The 13,583-nt window shown below is 46.2% G+C and overlaps 1 protein-coding gene across 1 annotated transcript; it reads right to left on the bottom strand.

The window, feature by feature from the left end:
* Positions 1–4,657: 4,657 nt before the first annotated feature.
* Positions 4,658–13,577, bottom strand: LOC119376622 (basic proline-rich protein). Its single transcript, XM_049411454.1, has 3 exons — positions 13,242–13,577; positions 8,025–8,453; positions 4,658–4,874 (listed from the first exon to the last, which is right to left on the bottom strand). The coding sequence occupies exons 1-3, from the start codon at positions 13,496–13,498 to the stop codon at positions 4,658–4,660; spliced, it is 903 nt and encodes a 300-aa protein (XP_049267411.1). The 5' UTR covers positions 13,499–13,577.
* Between the last annotated feature and the right edge of the window lie 6 nt (positions 13,578–13,583).

The raw sequence follows: 13,583 nt of genomic DNA, 5'->3' as shown, positions 1-13,583 counted from the left end.
ACTAGGGGCTAAGAAAGAGCAAGATATATTGAGCTTTGGATGAACTGAACCTCCTGCATAATAAATTTGTCTTTATTTGACTTCATTTTGCAGTGTACTGTTGCATATGATAACTTTGCTCAAGGCACTACTACATTCAACAAGTCTTTCGACGTGCCGCTTCCCACAACCCGCATCAAAAGTATAGTTCTATGCTCAACATGGACATAACCGAAAACAAATTTGTACTATAATTCCAGCTTGAGATTTCATTCTGTTTATGCAAAAACAGAGCATGAATGTCTTTAGAATAAATAGATATTTAATTACAAAATAATTAGGAATGATTGCTATAACACAAATAAATTAACATATTATGACATTATTTTTGTTGCAATGTAATATCGAGTGCCTTGAAATAACATTTTATCAATTTGATGCATTTACAAACAGTTCTTCATAGGTGGCATCTGAAAGGGTTAAGTCCCGCAGGAATACTACATACAGTAGTCGGAGAAAAAGATTGCACAAGTGACTGATTACCACAGTAACAACAAAATCGAAAATAGCATACGAAAATTGGGCTTAGGATGGGCTTCTTTTTTGGCAGCCATTTTCACTTTAACAGGTAGATCTTGTTTGCTACTCTCTTCTTGTAATGCTGGTGAACAAGACAACCAGTGTTGCAATTTTTCCGCTGCAGTATTGCCCACTTGTGCTAATCTTTTTTCTGTCGCAACTGCATATTCTTTGAAAGGCACTACCTTCACTCGTATGAACTCGCTTTTGAGGAGGTGCTGAATGAAGGAAAGTGCCACACTTGTGCAAATTAAACTATTTTAAAGGGGCCCTACAAAACTTCTTGAACATGGGCAGAAAAAAAAAGAAACGTGTAGATTAAAAGAATTCTTTCAAAGTTCCATAATAATTTCATGGTAATAGGTTGATTTTTATTTTAATGAGGGCCAAACTTCAACTTTTTAGATTTTGCACTTAAATTCCACCAGAAATACAGTAGGCTCTCAGTAGACAGAAATCTCTTTAATGGAATTGCTGCTTAAATGGATCAACTGCCTCTAATACGATTGGTTTCGTATCATCTCTCAGTAAATGGAACTTCTGTTAAACAGAACATATTTTCCTAGTCCCTTCAGGTTCTGTTTAAAGGGGTACTGACACAAAAATTTTGGCCTCGCATTTTTTTGCTGCAATGTGTTGCTGGGGGCCTGTTAGTCATAACACGGCACATAGTTTGCTGCAGCGCGCGACAGATAATTAATTACAGGCTCCTCATTACTGACCAGTGTCATTTTTGGTTTCAAAAACAACAAGCCCCTGCGTGCAGCTATCACCACCTAGCGGGTGCAGCGCTCGACACATCAGCACACAGAACTGTGACGCACTTCTGCGCGGTTCGCAAGCAGCCGCCGAGAAGTAGGCTGCTGAAATGAACATGGCAAAAAAAAAAAAGAAAAAAAAAAAAAACGGCTATGACGTCATCATAACTTGTTGCAGCGTGGTCACATGAGGGAAGTAAGGGGGAAACCACCGAGTCACCTTTGAGGGTGTCAATAGCGTGAGGGTGTCAATCGCTCACACAAACTTCAAAATTGATTTAAAATACCTTCCAAGCTACCGGGTGTTCAAAGTTAAGCTTATGCTTATGTTAAAATTCAGCACTGGGATAAACGTGAAAACCACCTTTGCAGATAAGTTATATATCCAGGGGGACACAAAGCAAGACAATCATTATAGCTGTCAGATGCCTAATTAACTAAGACTGAATAAGGAACTTTTTAATGAGTGCCGCAAGCGGGCATGTTTGTATTGAAAAGTTGGAGGCAGTCGCATTTCCATACATTTCCACTTGTAAGAATTCTTCTAGCATCCCTGTGCCCCGAGATATCCCTCCGCAAAGTTTAATTGCGGTTTGCATGATTACGCATGCAAGACGGCGAGGATCGGCACAATGTTCCTCCCTGATGTGACGAGCAGTCATTGCTTGCTATCGCCAGCCGGTAGCAAAGGGGTAACCGTTATCATGTTTGCCTATGCCTTCAACCCATTGTCAGATTAAATGCAGCACGCAGCTGCCGCAGCACATCGGGGAGAAGCTTTGCGCCAGTGCTCACTGCGTCATCATGCAAACCGCAATTAAACTTTGTAGCGGGATATCTCGGGGCACAGACATGCTAGAAGAATTCTTCCAAGTGGAACTTTGCAGAAACACGACTGCCTCCAACTTTTCAATACAAACATGGCCGCTTGCTGCACTCATTAAAAAGTTCATCATGCAATCTTAGTTGATTGGGCAGCTGACAGTGGTAATTATTGTCTCACTTTGTGTCCCCCCAAATAAAAAACTTATCTGCAAAGGTGGTTTTCATGTACCTCTCAGTGCTGAATTTTAAGAAAACTATAAAGCTTAATTTTGAACACGCTGTATATTCGCTGTTGATATTTTGCAGATGATATATGCATGTTCACAGGAATCGATCCCGCAGGCTATCTAGGCCGCGAAATTTAGTGTCAGTACCCCTCTAATAAGCCTATCGCACATCAGCGTGACGTCACCGATTTCAAATATTAAAAATATATATATATCCGGACCATAGCTATTATGTAGCGCGGGTCGTATCACGAGGCAACATCGGCACGCGGCGATATCTCTTTATTGCCATCATAAAAACCAAACACAGAGTGGGGGAACAGGCTAATGTCAGTATTATACAATAGACTCCCAGTAAATATTAAATGGAACTGTTGCTTAACTCTTTCATTACCACGCCTATTCAAATCGGTCACTGGTAATGGATGCTTTGAATTGCTGATTTTGGCACGTTGGATTTATTTATCGTGCACCTAGCACCTCCCAGTGGTTAGCCCAGGCACTGCACTTTCATAAATTACATCAGCTACATTGAAGCGCCTTTTCTTTCTTATGAGGCACCTCCGACTGGCTCCACCCGATATAAAAACCTTAGTAGATAATACCTTTGTCGGGTCAGTCCTGGAGTATGCAAATGTTATTTGGTCCCCACACACTAAGGAACTAATTAAGAACGTAGAAGGCGTCCAAAGGAAAGCGCTGAGGTATATATATATAATAAGTATAAGCTTACAGACTCTCCCTCCGAACTACTCAAGAATGCCGGGATTTTAACATTACAAAACCAAGCTGTACTAGCCCGTTCTAAGTTTTGGTATCAGCTTCTGCATAACCACTTTTAACATTGATGTCTCCAGATACATTTCCAGATGTGGAACACGGCCATCACGATATAAACACACATAAACACTCAAGTAATATCTATTTTGTATGGACTGTTTTAAAAATTCATTCTTTCCCTTAACCATAAGAGTGGAATGATATTAGCAAGACCATCACTAGCAGCTGTTCCTTGGATGTATTCACTTGCTCCACGAAAAATAACTTACTAGCATTACAGACTTAACAATCTTGAACTTGTATCTTGTAAGTTTTTTTTTTTTTTTGCTGTTTGTAGTTACTATATCATTTGGACATCTACATCAAAGCTTTAAATGTGCACCTGTTACTCACTGTACCCCTATATGCTTGGGTGAATACTGTTTAAACCCATCTGCATACCATGTTTATATTGAAGCAATTTGTTTTAGTTTGAAACTTCACATTTTAAGATTCTAACCAGGCCATCGGCGGATGCAGATCGGGTCACATTCGGCTCCGCTAATCCATCTTCAAGCGCCCGGATTTTCCGACCATCGACACGAAATCGCACAACCAACGCAACGGGCAAGTCTCCATCTTTCATCTGACACCAATATTTCCGAGCTGGGCTCTTTTTTCAACCCGAAACGGACGTTTGAAAACCGTAAGCGGCGGTCATAGCGTTAAGCCTAGACGCGCCCCCCGCGGCGGCGGCACGGCAGACGCGCCAGCCGCGTCGGTGCCCAACGCGCTCTGCGGCGCCCCGCGCAACGCTGCCAACTGGGCAGGGGCCCGATTCGCGGGTACGACCGCCATCGATTCTGACCCACCAGATCAACTGGACTGCATGGATGCTGAAGATGTGGAGACCGAGGACGGCGTCGGGCCCAGCGGCTACATCCCCGGTCCAAGCGGGGTAGCCGAAGCATCCAACAATGCACACCTGCGGCCGCCCATACCTCACACTCCATGGTATCGGGTGGTCAACGCTCGCCGACGGAAGGTTGTCGCCGAGGAGGCCTCCGCGACGCCACCCGCCCCATTCCACGAGCGCGAGCGTAGACATGGAACAGGTCGCCCTCGCCTGCCACGCCTTCCCGCAGAGGACCACAAAGTGGTTTTCCGTATAAGAGGAGGCATATCTCTACAACAAGAAGCGGTCTTACCCTTACGCGCTGCTATACAAACCGCACTCCGAGCCCCCTTGCCCCTGGAGGCGCGGATACGAGTACGCAAGGAGCAGAACATTATATCAGCACCTCAGATTCAGACCTCGCTGAACAGCTGTGCCACGTGCAGACGCTCGAGCTCGGCAGCAGATCGTATGAAGTCTCCGCGTATGTGGCGTCTCCAGATAATTCCTGCAAGGGAGTAATCACAGGAGCCCTACCTATACCCACAGAGGATGCTCTCATGAACGACACCGTCACCTACCCGCAAGGTATCAACATTATCCAAGCCCGAGCATTCGGAACGAACGGAGCATGCCTATACACCTTCGAGGGCAGGCGTGTTCCCCGATACGTTTACTTTCAAGGTGCGGAATTTCGATGCAGACCTTTCCGACCAGTCACCCAAGTGTGCCACTGCTGCCTCAGAACTGGCCACCGACACGACATCTGCCCATATCCGCAGGAACGGCGGTGTGGAAATTGCGGCGTGCTTAACCCAGATGAGCACCACGATGGTTGCGTTCCGCGCTAACCTGTGGATCCGACGAACATCCCACCATCGACCTAGGGTGCCCGGCCCGTCAGAGGAGGCCCGGGCCTCGGTCGTTGACAAAACAGTGACAAAACAGTGACACGCTCTTTGCTGCGCTTGCCGCCGGCACAGCTGTCTCCCTTGTAGGTGATCGTCTTGTCTGGCTGCAACTTGAAAAATAACGCTGTCTCGTCAGCGTTAAACACATCCTGTGGTGAGTAGCTCTCCAAGTACTGCTGCAGGGTGCCGCTTCTCCAAGTAGCGCATGTTTCGGCGTCCACTTCCTTTGCCTCGCCGGATAACGTGCGGAATAAGAGATTGTGCCGCTCCCTGAAATGATGAAACCATCCCTCGGAGGCGACAAAGTCTTCAATGTCCAAGCGCAGGGCGAAATCGGCTGCCTTGGCCATGATGATAGGGCCGCTCAATGCGATACTCTGGGCTCTCATTTCTTTAACCCAGATAATCAAAGCCGACTCCAGTTCCGGGAACTTCGCTGTCCTTAGCCTTTTTCGACTGGCGCCAAAATCCTCGGCTTCATAGGCGTTTTCAATGGCCGTCCTGTTGCGTATGTAGGTTGACAACGTGCTCGGAGGTATGCCGTGCTTCCTCGCAATTTCGTATTTGCTCGAGTTCCCTTGGTCAACCTCTCGCAAAATCTCCACCTTCTCCTTGACAGTCTTCGCGCAGTAGTTTCCCCGCGGCATCTTCCAACTTCGATGCGGAATAAGACGGCTTGACGGCGTGAACGAACAACGTGCTCGAGGAACAAAGTGACGCTGCCGGGTGCGGCCTAGGACTGCTAGGACTACTCCGCCGACTCCTCAGCGTCCCGCGGGTCCCGCGTATACAAGTGGCGCCAGGCGCTGAGTAGCGGGAGGGCTACGGAAAAAAAAAAAATTGCTCCCTGGATTTCGGAGGCCATACTTTGCTCGCCCTTTGCTCGGAGGCCACTTGAAGCTCGAAAAAAACCGGTCGTGCCACCTATCGTTCGGCCGTAAAAGCTTCCACTAGTGTTTGACGATGATGACGCTTGGCATGGCATGGCATGGCGCGCTTCGAATTATCCGTAGAGGCGGCAATTTCTGTTCGAATTAACGAATCGTTTTACACATGGTCTCCTATGCACTGCGGACCGGACTGCGGCGACCATTTCGAATTATCCAAAATTTCGAATTAATGAGGTGTGAATTAACGAGCTTTCACTGTATATTATTATCTATTCCCGCTCTATTCTGTGCTGCTCAGGAGGTAAAAAAACGTCGCACACATAAAAGTGGTGCTTCCTTCGCGGCCACCAATGAGGCATGTTGAACTGCGGCACATGCGTGTGAAGTGCACGCTTGCGCAGCAAACCACCGCGCACAGACACGAACAACTCTTGCGCTCACCTCCCATTGTTTGTAGTATGTATATGACTCCGTATTCGGCGCGATCAAAATTTTTGGACAATAAATGTTTCATGGCGTTTTCCGCGCTACCATTCCGTGATTGGACATTCGACCGGTAAGCATTCCGTTGCGCTAAAGAAAACAGGTACCACAAAAATTGGTTGTCGGTCCCTTAAAACATAAAGCTTCGTTAAAGGCAGGCTGAAACTAAGTATCACTTCGGGTGAAATAGTTGCAAGTGAGTATTACATTACTATGTAAAGCTTGGCATTTCTGCACGGCTAGCATTTGTCTAACTTTCCTATTACAGATTTTGAATGGCACTTAAAAAGATGTGTGCACCAGGAAGCTATCAAATTTAATTCAAGAGCCAGCACGTTTCCTCATGATTTTTCAGCGTGCCACAGAACGGTACACATGGCACCAGGGAGCAGTGTTCCGTGGCTCATACATCACTTTAAGCAAGCAATAACTGTGTCTTCTTTCTTTCTGACTATCGGTATCAAAATGCCTACATTTACACGCTTTTTGTGATTCGTCCACTTGCATTTCACGGGCAAAAATTTCACTAGGAGCTGCTCTATGTAAACACAAACTAATGCATTGAACCATTTCACATTCCGCTTCAGACATTTATTCCTTAGAAATAAATCTTGCAAGTCACTCATGCTACACCTAAATGGTCGCACTTCCCAGCCTGTGACAATGTTCTGTGTGCACTTTGCACGAATGCTCTTTTATTACGGAACCAACAGTGTGTTACCAAACCGGCCTGAAGTGAAGGAGCGCTGTGCCGACAATAATTAATGCACAAACAAGTCTCCTTGTGTTTGTTTCCAATATTACATTTAAACATGCAACAGCTTTATTTGTCAGCAACAAGAGTGGATCAGGCAGATGCTGCTAAATTTGGAATGGGCTCCCAGTTTTGCAGAAGTTTGAAGTCGATTTCCACTCGCGCATTAGAAACCACGTTAGCAAGGACTGATACAAAAGCACTCAGTGTGGTTTACCGTGGGCCTGCAAGTTGCACAATGACGAGTTTCGTGCTCCACTGCCACAAGAGATGGCTTCGTCAACTCCAAGCTACAACGTACTGTTTGTTTCTCTTCAGCTCGATAAATTGTGAAAATGAACAGGGAAGAACAGGATCGGGTCCAATTTGTTCAGACTGCTCAATGAACACTTAAATGCTGTTTGCGAAATCCCAAGGTTCCATGGAACCCAGATCGAGAACCCACACATTAAGCAACAAGCCTTTGCAAGATTATTTTCTCAATGCTCCGTTCCCTTGCTCCCATGGTGAAACAAATTCTTGTAAACAGGCTCAGAGCAAGTTAGCTGGTGATTCTCAAAACATTAAGCTGTTTCTGGCTATCAAAAACATTGAAAAGTAAATGATAACTCCAGTTACTATGCTTGTCGCTCGGAGTTGAAGCTGCTAGAGGCCCATGTACTCTGCAATATCAGTGCACGTTGAAGAAACCCAGGTGGTTAAAATTTATGAAGCCATCCACTACGGTGTGCCTCATAATTACATTGTGGTTTTGGCACGTAAAACCCCAGAAATTATGAAATTATTTCCTTTCCTTTTATTCCCGAGTGAATCAGCAGGACAGTGCATTTCTAGCTCAGCTGACCTTTCTACATTTCCTTATGTATCCAAAGGTATCCAAAAAAGACACAAGTTCATTCACTAGTCACAGACATTAATATTACACAGCACAAACAGTGCTGAAAAAAGAAGAAGAAAGCAGCACCAGCAACCCAGGTGTGCAGACATACCTCCGTAGGGGTCGTAAATGGGGTACCCCACTCCCACATGGGTGTGGTGATGCGTGTGAAGGTGCCTCTGGGGTGGAGGTGATCGGGAAGACCCCTCAGTGGCAGTGCTGGGTGCACCCGTCACACCACCGGGAGGCACAGCCACTCCCGGAGGAAGGCTGCCGGGTCCTTGCGGACCCATGGCAGCCGAGCCCGGCCCGAGCACACCCTTGGCCAGGTCAGCAGCACTTCCCATCACAACGGGAGGCGGTCCCACAACAGAGGATGACCCCTCACCTCCGACGACCCCCCGCGACGACGGGGGACCCTTCTCCGGCGGACCCCCCTTTGGAGGGCGTTCCCCAGCCACATGCGGAGACGGCGAAGGAGCTGCACGCTCCTGCAGCTCGTGTATCTTGTGGTTGCTACGTAAAGGAAGCAGAACAAGGCACGATTCAAGACCATGTTTACGAGGGAGGCACACTATGGCAGTTTGCCTCTGCAGAGCATATGCTGCACACTGTGCAAGTCACATTACAAGGAATAATAACTTTAACGCATGCCACCGGCCACCTGAATGGAACCAACACACAATGACTAATTAGAATATACAATGGTGGGTGGCAGTAGTTGTAGCAGTATCAGAACAGGTTCCGTTGAACTTTGTTGAAACAAAACAGGATATAATGAAACAGTGGTGGTCAAGGTATATGGCGATTAATAGTGCAAAGGTTAGTTGTGGCCGATGAGCACCAAAACATAGTATAATGTGAATGACATGGTGTGATTGATGACAACGGGTAGGTATAAGGTGGCTGTATAAGGGTCTAAAATGCTGTGCACTAAACATGCACGAAACAGATATAATAAAATCATGACAAAGCTGTGTAAAGTGCCCAATGAAAATAAAACATTGACTATGAAAGAACAGTATACTAAAGAGGTGCAGTGACAAAAAGCACTACTGCCTCAGAAGGACACTTGCGAGCAAAGACCAAGAAGCGAGTGCATTAAAGGTATACCTCTTGGAGGTATACCTTTAATGAGCCTAGTGTGCGAATAAATTTCCATGTGCTGATGGCTTGCAAAAATGCTAAAACTAATGTGTGATCAAAGAATGACTCATTGCCTAAAAACATTGCCGAATGCAAAACAATGGCTGTAACAAAGTAAATGAAATTTTTCTTGAATTATCCATAAAGCAGTGATGCTACCGAGGACTTCTGATTCGGAGCAATTTTTGGAGCAGCAAAATTTCCGTTTTGGAGCACTTTGGAGCAGCAAGATTTTCATCTTGGAGCACTTTGGAGCAGATAATTTTGCATCTGGGAGCACTTTGGAGCAGCGAATTTTATATCCTGGAGTGCAATACAGAAGCATATTGCATTAACATTCAAGCACCTGAGTATTATTATGGGGCTCTTATGAAGGCTAGAAATATTTCGATTCATTGCAAATCTCATGGAAAAAAATCATCTCAGGAGCATAGGCGTGCGCACAGGGGGTTGGCCGTCCCCCCCACCTAATCACCTAAGAGGAGGGGGGGGGGGGGCGCAAAATCTGCCCCGTACATTGACCCTTGCGATAGCAATTATATGGACACTCTCGGGGGATTTTTGCTGTCGACGTTGACGTAATTTTCCGTATAAAGTCCAAATTAATAACATCACCACGTGCATTCTAGCCGCGGGTAAAAGCTCGCGAGCGCTGGCGACGAACGCGGCTGAAGCGGAGATTAAACTAGCCGGCCGTGTGTCTCCGCTGCACGGACAGCGCATGAGATAACATCTTCCCGCGTGCGAGCCTGCCGTCGATTGCTCGTCAAACAGAGAGGAAACGCCCCGCCCGTCTTTCGTAAGGTGCATGAAGGAACGCCAGGGGAGCGGAAGGGGGGGGGGGCATCGTTCGAAGGGCGCAGTCGCTTGCGCGCGCGCTATTCCGAGGCATCAGGAGACGGCTCGTAAACTTGCTGTGCTCTCAACGCTTACTTCGCGTTTAGAAAACTCAGAGCAAGAAAACGCTTCAGTTCCTGGAGGGGCCATATTCCCTTAAACCAGCGTTTTGTTGAGTTACGCGAGATCGGATCCAAAAGAGTTAGCTGCTAGCCTTACTTCGTTTCACAATACAATTTTTTGGTATCGCATTCATTTCTTCGCTCTTAAGCGAAACTTAGTTTTTTTAACCGTTGGCTATTGACCCCCGAAAGCGAGGGGCGGACGTGTAACATGACGCAGCCGCTTCACTGTGGGCCGTCAGCGACGGGCCCGCTACTGACAGCTGCGAATTTGCGGCTGCTCCGACCAGGAGATATTTTACTAATGAGATGACATTTTTAAAAAAAGCAAGCAAGAAATTCGAATTGGAACCCTAGCACGTGAGCTCGAAAGGGCAGGGCCTTTTAGGGGGTATTTACCGCAGAGTGATTACAAACTCGGACGTGCTGGCGGAAGTAATTACAAAAAAGCTGTTCTGGATGAAGATCCATGGATAAAGTATATCTGAGGAAAAGTGTCAACGCGTTTCCACCGTTCACGTGCTCTTCCATAAACGCGAAGCAAGGAAAATTCGATACTGTCCCGTATGTCTACTGCGAGCGATCCCAGATTTCATTCCGCGATGTCAGGAAACAGAAGTGACAGACATTTTAGCGGCACTCATGTAGTTATTACTGAACATTGCTTTCCTTACGTGCCTTGCGACGCTTGAAACGAGCTATCAGCAGCGTTTCTGGAACAGACGACGTTTGCCGATGAATCGCCGTCGCACTTTCTCGCTACTGATAGGCCTAGACGTCACGAGCCTCTGCGGAGAGCGCGTTTTGCTGTCGAGCGGACTTGCAGAACAGAAGCTGCGTCGGCACCGTGCATGGCATTGTCGCTTACTCGGAACGCACGCGCGAGCGCTATTTATTCAGCGGAATAATTCTTGGTCCATGATTGCGACTTTATTGGCAGCCCCAAGATCGAGCTGCACATGTTCTGACGCGCCAGCGGTGCGATTGCCGGTGATAGATGACCCCAAACCTGAGACTTTGGCGCAGTTTGGCGCAAATTTCGTCGATATTATCAGGATGGCGCAGTAAATACAATTTGGCACACTTTGGCACAGTTGGCGCAGGAGTGGAATCACTGCATAAAGGTTTGTGTATTTGAAATCTTGCTTTAACGAAGTAAAGTTGGCCTCTTAATGGATATGATTAACTAAATTATCCTCTAAAGCAAAAAAAAAAAAAAAAACTCCCAGCACTGCCCTCTGTAAAGTGCCCTCCAGTACAGTGCCCACTGTAATGCATATCATGGTGTTCAGCATTCATTCGGAGCAGTACTTTGAAACGCCACATCCCTGCATGGAATATGCTGCTTTCACAGCAGTGCTTGTAGACGGGCTTGTTGGTGTGTATTCAGTAAAGATAAAGCAGTGCAAACTAGAACACAAACACAGAAAGAGGACAAAAAAGAACTCATTGCAGGATGCATTTTTTTATAGCAGCAGTGATGCAGCCAACAGCTCACTTGATGAGATGCCTTTTTTGATGGGGCCCACCTGCTACAGTAAACGAACAGGGCAGCAAATGGCTATAAAACTATATTCCTGGTGGTTATTAACCATATACTTCAGAAATGTGAACGCAACGAGTTTTTACAATTTTTTCCGGCGGTTGTTTTTGATGCTTTCTACATAAGATGTGGGAATGCTCGCATCCCCTGATAAGTTGTTTTCACCTCATTGCACTCCTGTGTGATGTAAGCTGGCTTCCCCAAGGGACACGCGGGCCACCTCTCGCGCTGCAGCTTAGTTGCGCCGCAGTGCGAGAGATGAGGCCAGTGTTCCTGCGGTGGCACTACTTGATGGCGAGGATATACACGGGGTCATGAGGAATGAGCCTCTTTCTGTTGGACCTTTTCACTTTTACAGCGAGAAATACTGACTAAATAGAATCTGTAATTCTCTTTGTAACAAAAATACTTTCACGAGCTTGAAATATGAAAACAAATTCCTGTGCATTACACTGGACATTGTAATAACTCACAACAATATCTCACAACACTGACATGCAACTAAGACTTTATATACATAGTAGCCTGAAACATTCTCCACTGCGAAGCAACATGCAGATGCAACATGCAGGTGTCTGAAGGTGTACGCCAATTCACTGAAGAAATGATTGTTCACCTCTTTTCATAAACTGTTCAGCAGCATTTGAATTCGTTGTTCAGCTGAGCTGCACAGCACTTCAAAATGTCATATCGTAGATTAGCAATAAAAATGACCACCACTTCTGATAGGAGCACAGAGGAAGCAATGGCACAACCAGTGCCCATACGGTGGCACAGCATCTCGAACCGGAAGTCCTTGCAGAAAATGCTATGCCCAAAAGTCTCGCATGAATTTGCTTTTGCCGTTCATTTATTGACAGTAGAGGGCATAAGTTGCCTGTGCTCAGGTTATCTAGTACGTTCATGTGCAGCAGCAACTACACATAAAAAATCCATTATTCTTTTAGTTTGCTACTGCTTTCATATTGAGTAATTCATAGCTGCAAAGCAGAGTACTTTTATGAAAACAGAGTTATTGATTTACATCCGCAGCATACCGTTTTAAAAATGAACACTCGATAAATATTAAAGTCTACCCTTCATTCACTTTTCTTATGATGAGCAAGCTTCCTTCATCCCATTTCTTTAGATTTACACAATGCAGGCAAAGCAAAATCTATATTACTTAAACTTCCAATCAAAGCCTCAAAGCAGAGGTTGGTCGGTCTGGGTTGTGTTTGTGGAATTGTCAGCTATGAATTGTGGAGGTGGGTGGCTCCTGAAGCCTGGACTAGTGACTTGTTAGCTGTACTGAACACTGTGGCACCAATGAACAGTTCACTCAAGCCTCGATATAACGAACACACATATAACAAATTGTCGGTTATAAAGAAGTAAATGAAGAATAGTCTTGTCACAGATACAGTGTTACAATTAAACATTTACAACGAATTTTCAGATATAACGAAGTTATTTTCAGGGCAGATGTGACTTTTATAATGAGGTTTGGGTGTACTGCCCTAATTTATGCACAGGGCAGACCTTTTTTTTTCGGTAGATGATACTGACAGCTGCCAAAACCATCATTTCGAGTGTTGAGGAACTTGGGGAGAGGAAGCGCCCAGAGGCCATGGCTAACATCATGGTAACATGCAGCACACATTGGTTATAACTCACCCGTAGTGCTGGGACACTTGGTGCAGGATTTCAAGCGCCTTTGGCGGTCCTTGTGGCGGTGCTACAGGGGGTCCCGGTGCTTGTGGGGGAACCTCGGGAGGAGGAACGTGAAAGCGCAGGTAGGGAGACGCTCCGTATGGTGTAGACAGGCTCCGGTACACCGGCTCAAAGGCCATGTGTGGCGTGAAGGGCGATTGTAGGTAGCTCGGATGCAAATAGGCATAGTTGGCCGGCGGCGGCGGACCCGTTGTCTCCATGGTGGGCTTCTGACCACCTGTGTCTTTCTCCTTGTGTTCTTTAGGTGTGCGTGACGGTTTGTGTGTCACGCTCTTAGGAGGGTGA

Source organism: Rhipicephalus sanguineus, unplaced genomic scaffold (genome assembly GCF_013339695.2).
Source record: "Rhipicephalus sanguineus isolate Rsan-2018 unplaced genomic scaffold, BIME_Rsan_1.4 Seq173, whole genome shotgun sequence".
Classification (NCBI taxonomy): domain Eukaryota; kingdom Metazoa; phylum Arthropoda; class Arachnida; order Ixodida; family Ixodidae; genus Rhipicephalus; species Rhipicephalus sanguineus.
Note: the sequence above shows the minus strand (reverse complement) of the source record. Positions and strands in the feature narration are given on the sequence as shown.

Excerpts from the sequence above, each read along its gene's own strand:
- LOC119376622 (XM_049411454.1), bottom strand. The coding sequence starts at position 13,498 with ATGGAGACAACGGGTCCGCCGCCGCCGGCCAACTATGCCTATTTGCAT. Across the intron at positions 8,454-13,241 it reads CAAGTGTCCCAGCACTACGG|CAACCACAAGATACACGAGC; the intron begins GTGAGTTATAAC and ends TCCTTTACGTAG. Across the intron at positions 4,875-8,024 it reads TCTGCACACCTGGGTTGCTG|GTTAGCGCGGAACGCAACCA; the intron begins GTGCTGCTTTCT and ends TCGGATCCACAG.